Source organism: Strongylocentrotus purpuratus, unplaced genomic scaffold (genome assembly GCF_000002235.5).
Source record: "Strongylocentrotus purpuratus isolate Spur 01 unplaced genomic scaffold, Spur_5.0 spur5_scaffold_12, whole genome shotgun sequence".
NCBI classification, from domain to species: Eukaryota; Metazoa; Echinodermata; class Echinoidea; order Camarodonta; family Strongylocentrotidae; genus Strongylocentrotus; species Strongylocentrotus purpuratus.
The window spans coordinates 20,114,446-20,121,981 of record NW_022145597.1 but is presented as its reverse complement, the minus strand read 5'-3'; the positions used below and the strand labels follow the sequence as shown (position 1 = coordinate 20,121,981).

Sequence of the window (7,536 nt, the reverse complement as noted above, 5' to 3'; positions counted from 1 at the left end):
ATGATTGGTTGAGAGCATACACATGACCAGGCATTTATTTTGCCTAACACGTAATTTTGATGATGACCGGTCATTATCAAATGCTAATGACTGGTCATTAGTAAAATCATGTTATAAAACAACATTTTATCAAACAAATAAAACATAATCTTATAAAACAAATAATACACTTCATTTTGTTCAGGCATAAGTAAGAATTACCCAAACAAGGTACCTTTGGAACAATCTAACTCGCCCGAGGGGATATGCTGTGTATTATTTGTATAATAATGCGTAGCCTATGTTCCTAAGATTCTCACTACAAAGACGATTGCAGGACAAAATGTGGATTACTCGGAGTTGTATCTTTAATAGCACCATTTTGAGAGATACACTTTTTACAATAAAAAATAATGTGTTAAAACCTTACTTCATGTAATTTATAGGCTGCTATGTCCTTTCATTATAAGCACAGTATAACATTCACAGACATAACAGAATTCCAGTGATCAAAAATACTGTTGTAGTTGTTGTACATGACAAGAAACACAAGAATTGAATAGGGCTTGAATAAGGCAAGCGATTAAAATGTGATCTCTTTTTCCATTTCGACATTCTTTAAATAGAATTGAAAACCTATTGAATTATCCTTGAGTAATTTTGCTACATGTAAGTACAAAGATGTCATATCAAAAGGTGAATTGCTTTTGAAAGAAATATGAAATAATTAAGATAGAGCACATAATTATAAGCATTAATTAGCATATTTAATCAACCCTTACAAAACATAAAAGTTTACTGTTCATGTGTATCACAGTTGGGAATTAAATCCTTTTTGTAATAGTTCATGTATTGGCAGCCTTGTATTCCCTGAAATTTACTGAATAATTTAAGGCAGCAAAATGCATGAAACCCACATTTACTTGCATCCAAAAACATGTATGAACATCGCAAATAGTGCTGTCTGCCTTGTCATTCACAAGTTCATGGTGTTAACTTTCTCCTAAAATGAATTAGAAGTTGCCAAACGAAGATTATTTATAAATAGTATGAAGCAGCGGGGAAGATAAATACATTTGAGCTAACTTTACTTATTTATCTAAACGTTATGGAGTAACACATATGTATATTTCTGTTAATTTGACTTGATAAGTTCATCACACACTGATGCCAGCTTTGTGTAACCAATACCCATTCCTTCATCCACCGTGAGTTAAACAGCTCAGGAAATTCCAACATCTGTGGTCCCTAATACCTGTTACCTTTCTAACTGAAAATATTGATATTTAGCCATACACAGCATAATTATTATGCGTTCCTCATTTAACACAGCAGCTTCCATAAATATCACTTGAAAATCATGATCACTTTATATTCCCTGTAATTCCCACCATCATAGAGCTATGCGCCGGTATCAGAAAACAATCTCTATCGGGGGGCATTGGTGCACCCCTAAGCTGGGTAGCAAGAGAATTGGTACTGGTTATGATGGCACCTTTCAATATGCAGCATATTTGAATGTGAAATCTGAGTGAATTCTATCTCAGAACACAGAAGGCACAATGGTAAATGACATGGATTGCTTAGCAAGAATGGACAACCTCGGAGCCATCTGTACAAAGAGTTGGACCAACTTGGTTTCGGTTGTATGTGCCCCAAAAGCAACATACGCCATATTGTGTCCAATTTGCAAACTGCATTGGCCAAACTCTGTATATAGATGGCTCCGGACAACTTGAATGAAAAAAATGATTTCTTCAGTAAATATAGTGATGAAATAGATATGAGAGACACTAATTATTATAATACACTAGCTATGAAGCAGATACTGTTAAACAATCGATGCTGATAAAGAAACAAAATCACCAAAGCAAGAAAACTGTGTTTACAGAAATAGTCTAAATAAATACATTCTCAAATTTATGATACGTTGCGATGCTTTTCTAAATATCATCACCAAAGCTTACTACAATGTAGATATAAAAAAGTACAAACAACATTTGTACCTCAATTACGTTTATATCACTGTTTTTAGCACTTCACACAACTATCCCCTGACGTATTTTTAATGTAAAATAAAACTACTTTTGCCAAAGGGAGTCACACAATTTGATTTCTAAGTCAAACCTTAAGCTGTACAAAAACTATATTGTAATGACCACATGATAACTGTACAATATACAATTTTAGTATGTATAAAAATGGCAGCCATCCTTCAAAGAGTCCTACAAAACTAAAATAATTTCTTGCTACAGTTTATCTTGTGAATATATCCAATATTTAACAAAACCAGTACATTAAACAAGTGAAAGTAATCATGCAGGCCACAAGAACAGAGTTGCATAGGTGTGCAATTTATCTCTCCGATACAAATAGTATGTTCTTAGTTTCCATAGTAATACGCACAAAGGTTAGCAAAACACAAAGAGAAAAATGCTCATCCCTTACCTATAAATAAATGAATTTTACACAAAAAAACTTGAGAAGAATTAGATGCCCGCTATAGACCACACACAGATAATACACTCGGTGACCTGATGGTTTGGAAGCACACCTTTTTGTTGATACTTCAGTATAAAGGAAGCTCAAAATGGCAAGACAGGCCTTTTAGATTACAAAAAAAAACTAGATTAAGAATGTGGATTTGTACAATACTTTTACTTGTATCACAAACATGGGCCAGGGAGGGAGACAAGACAGTGGATCTAAGCATAGAATATGAAAGCAGTTATGAAGACACTACTGTACAAGTTCATAAATATGCTTCACTTTCTACCTAACCTACAACTATGTGTTTCTATTGTTGCAATCTTCATACTGGTGTGTGTTATTAATGTCAAGAGACATGGGTTGCCTCTCTAGCGGTCTTCCAAGAATATATTTGAGGGTTTAGCGGTTGAATAGGGTTTACTGATTTCTGAGGCATACAGCACATCTACTGACTCGTGTCCTCAGTGACCCGGCCTTGAGTGTCTCTGATTCCGGCATGGTGAATTGAGCGTTGCCTGTAATGGTGCTCAACCAGAAGCTGTATGTGGTGGCGTAATAGTTGCATTTGCCGTCGCCATGGCATTCGATGAAAGGCGAGGAGCGGAAGTCCTCCAAACAGGATCCTGGGGAGGACAACATCTGTCCTGATCCCTCAGCACCAGCTCCGGTGTGCTGTAGTAGAAAATAACAACATTGAAACAAATAAAATATGCCAAAATCACAGAGTAATTTTGTAACTGACGTTCGATTAGAGGTTGAATCAAAAAAATTCCACGTTCAATTTCATATGATCATTTGAATGTCATCTGCCCCTTTCATAGTTATATTTGTCTGCTGGAACATAATCCTAATCCTTGTTTTGCAAAAGTCTAGCAAATCCAAATTATTTTTACGTTAAATGTAAAATGGTCAGTAAGTGACTTCTTTCATTGTGATCAAGTTCAACCTTGCACCAGTCAAATATCCTAGGTTGGCATGATGTCTGGTCCCATTATTGCCATGGTAAAAATTTAATATCAATTTGACCTACACCTATAATCATAATATAAAAGCGCCATCCACCAAGATGCCTGAACTCACCATCATAAAACTGTATCCGATCCACAAGACCCCCCACCTGTCTGGGCAGTCTGGAATATTGACCGTCTGGCTGTGCACGGTCAGCACTTGAGCTGGGGCCTCACACACCACACACCTGCTGATGAAAGGCTGGAGCTGACCGCCTCTGATCGGAGCCATGTTCATTGGCATCGGCTCCGTGGTCGACAGCCAGTAGGAGTAGTCGTTTCGCGATGCCACGTGACAAACGTTGTTGATGTTGCAGAAGAGGAATGGCATGGTGCTGAATCGCTTCAAGCAGCTGCCAGGTTTGCCTACATGGAGAGAAGACATCAAGTATGGGTCAGCATCTTTTAAATCAAGCTTACATTTGTTTTACATGTTTAGATAATACTGCGAAAATTGATCCAGGTCATTATAAAACAAGATAAATGGCCGACTTAAATCCTTACAAAAGGCTACAACTAAACCTAAGTCCCAGCTCTTAACCCTAAACTCATCTATATCACTCATGAAATAAAAAAACATTTAGACCACTTAATCACAACGAGAGCAAGATGGATTCGATCTACCTTTTCAGAATGAAAGTGGAAAGTAAGAGAATGCAAAAGTGGAAAATGGAACTTAAAATATATTCAGTGTTGAAAATAGTTAAAAAACATATTTTGGGGCTGTTTTTTTTTTTTTTTACTAATTTTTTTACTATTCTAGTTTTAGACTACCTGTATTTTATTTCAACTGCCGGTAGGTGTCATTTTGCTAAGATATACAATGGCAGAACCCAGGGTTCGCATCACTGCATAACACCCTTGTTGCTAATATCAAGCATGAATGATTTTATTGACAAAATACTTGGGTTAAATTCTTCCCAATTGTGAAATGATTATGTCAATGCAGCTATATAATTTGCTTCTGTTCAACAAATTCCTTCAAGATTATATTTCATCCTATTTAGGGCAGGGATTAACTCCTAAGCTGCCCCCCATACAATGCACCCAATGCCACAGTGCTAATCCCTATTTTGCAGTCTCATGGCAGGATAGGAAATAACAAATCCTTTCCGATATTAAGTCTGGAATAACTCGATGCTTACCCAGATCCTGCCCGTGGCCTCGCTCATTACCCTGTACGAAGAGCAAACTGTACCCGTGCCACATCTTGGCCGTTCCCTGGGGACACTGCGGGATGGAGGTGGTCTGACTGTGACGAGTAATGAAGAATCCAGAGGACGAACCGGGGATACCTGCCTCGCCCTTGGTTCCTGGGAAACCGGGGTCTCCTGGTTGACCATTCTGCCCACGGAATCCTGGTACAAATAATGGTACATCATGTAATTACATATGAAATATTGAATGGCCTTTAGTGGAATACAAGGGTATCCAGTATTGATCTAGAATACAACAGTATGTCATGCAAGCTGCAGTGTTGAGAATGTTTCACAAGTCAACAAATATACAACATATTTCCATACCAAATACGACATACCCTTATATCATATGAAGATAGGGTATAATATATGAAACCTGATTTCACCCAACCTATTTATTAATACAGTGTTACTTCACTTTGATTACAGGGTTAAAATATGTTAATTTCTCCTTCTCCTTCTCATTCCCATGTCTAGCAATCATAACTACCAGGCTAGTCTAGTATTTCATAATTCTGTATAATGTAGTTGTTGTTTTTTGCTGGGGAAATCTTTAATAAGCTGTCCCAATTAATTCATCAGGAAACCGAATGCATGACATTTACATAAGGCCAAAAAAAAAAAATTGTTTGGTTGTCCTCGATTGCTTTTCTGGAGTAGGGGCGGGCGGGCGGATTTTTTTTTTTTTTTTTTTTTTTTCCCCATTTTTTTTTTTTTTTAATATTTTTTTTTCCATAAAAAAAAAAAATCATTGGGATTGTCAAGCATTTAAACAAACACAGTCTATAAAACACTTTAATATGGTAAAAGACTAGTTTAATGTACAATGAATATCAAGACCAACACAGAAAGTATTTTGGGCTTTGAAATACAGCACCTTTTAAATCTCCATTGTACTACTTATAGCTACTTGCGCCCTCTATGTAGCAAACAATGCCTAATCAGTGACCATTGGTCCCCCATGATCCTCTTTATCTTATATTAACTAAGAGCTGATTTGATGAGATAACCACCTGTCCAGTGACCTTGAAGGGTGGTCTAAACCCTCCTGTAAACTAGTACAGATGGGCTTTAAAATGAGTTTAAGAATGCTCAGAACCTGATTTGAATGAACGGCATTTTGACATAGAAAAATAAAAATGGTAAGTTTAATAAATACCTAATTGCGTACTGAAAAGACAAAACTGGCAACGGGATGCATTTTGATCCTTGCAAATGCATAAAATGGTGTGTTTGGCATTTAAGATTGCTCCCCCAAAACAATTAAATAAAAAAAAAAAAAAAAAAAAATAGAATTAAAAAAAAAAAAATGAATTTAAAAAAAAAAAAAAAAAAAAAAAAAAAAAAAAAAAATGCGAGCGGCCCGAAAGTGACGAGCGGGCGGTCGAGGACAACCAAATTTTTTTTTTTTTGGCCTTATGGCGATTGCCACAGCGACAACCTCCGGTGATCGTAAAAACTTCAGTATTGGCCCCACAGGTCTGTGGAAAGTGTCAGAACCATACACATTGACACTATCACAGGTTAATACCGTTTGGATGTATCACAGAACTAATTCCCAATAAAAAGAACCACTGATCAGTTTCTCCAAACATACCTTGTTCTCCCTTGAGTCCTGGCTCTCCGGGAACACCACTTACTCCAGGATTCCCCTGTACTCCAGGCGTACCCTTATCTCCTGTCAGACCTGGTGGTCCTGGGGACCCTGGACGTCCGTCTCGTCCTGGTGGTCCCTGAGGACCATCGGGACCAGGCTCACCACGGTCTCCTTTCACACCCTTCATTTCAAAGACGTTAGGGATTGGACCTGCAAGAGAGGGAATGCAATTAAACTAGCTTTTACATGCTGAAGCTTTACATCTTTCAACTCATCAGTGTAAATATCAGGGATGCACAGAAAGTTGGGATCAAGACAAGGTTATATACAAGGTATTAAGAGAAATTCAGGATCTGTATGCAGGGGGCCGGGCTGTATTATCATTAACAAGATTTATTTATTTTAATTTGCCAGTTTACTTCACCAATGTAGAGTGCAGCAAGAAGCACTACATAAATGCTAATTAACTTCATCTGGCTAACGAAAAGCAAGAATTAAAGAAAGTAACAATAGAATAAATGCCTATTCACTTCAAATGGATAACGAGAAGCAACAATGTAATGATGGCCTTTTCACTTCACCTGGATAAATCGAAGCATGAGTATAATGATTGCCTTACCCGGTTCTCCCTTGCTTCCTTTGAGTCCCTGGAACCCAGGTGCTCCAGGATCTCCCATTTGGCCGTTAAGACCTGGGCTTCCTGATTCTCCTGGCCTTCCTTGGAATCCTGGTCTACCAGGTTCTCCCCTATCTCCCTGTTCTCCTCGGTCTCCGTTTGCTCCGGGAATACCGGACTCTCCCTTAGGACCAGGGATGACAGGGGGCAGTGGGCTCCTAGGACCAACAGGGCCTGTTTCTCCTTTAGTTCCCTTCATGCCAGGTAGACCGATTGATCCAGATCCACCATTTAGACCAGGTTGACCTAAAGAAGGTGTGAGTAGCAGAAAGCTATTGAACAGGAGAGTTCTAATGGGGTATCGGGCGACTTAAAGGTACTATGTCCCGTTTGCAGGCCCAAAAAATGAAAAGATTAAATTTAAATTTCACAGATAGGACATACATGACATATTCATAATTCCTGCAAAGTTCTACAGAATTTGAGGTTGGCTGCAAAAGGGACATAGTACCTTTAATAGATATCATTTAAAGTACATTATTTTTTGAAAATTTTTGTACTTGCTCAGTTGCTCTCAATTTGTATTAATACTTAATAAAACACACACACACAAAAATAAATACATTCCTTTATGCAATGAATTTAATA

At 37.6% G+C, this 7,536-nt stretch overlaps 1 protein-coding gene across 1 annotated transcript in view; it reads right to left on the bottom strand.

The window, feature by feature from the left end:
• Window positions 1–2,886: 2,886 nt before the first annotated feature.
• The window catches only part of COLP3alpha (3 alpha procollagen), a 50,307-nt gene continuing 45,657 nt past the window's right edge, over window positions 2,887–7,536 (bottom strand). Inside the window, 7 exon segments of the mRNA NM_214466.1 lie at window positions 2,887–3,141; window positions 3,550–3,842; window positions 4,622–4,834; window positions 6,273–6,370; window positions 6,373–6,378; window positions 6,380–6,482; window positions 6,892–7,194. Coding sequence (NP_999631.1) covers window positions 2,887–3,141; window positions 3,550–3,842; window positions 4,622–4,834; window positions 6,273–6,370; window positions 6,373–6,378; window positions 6,380–6,482; window positions 6,892–7,194 — 1,271 coding nt within the window.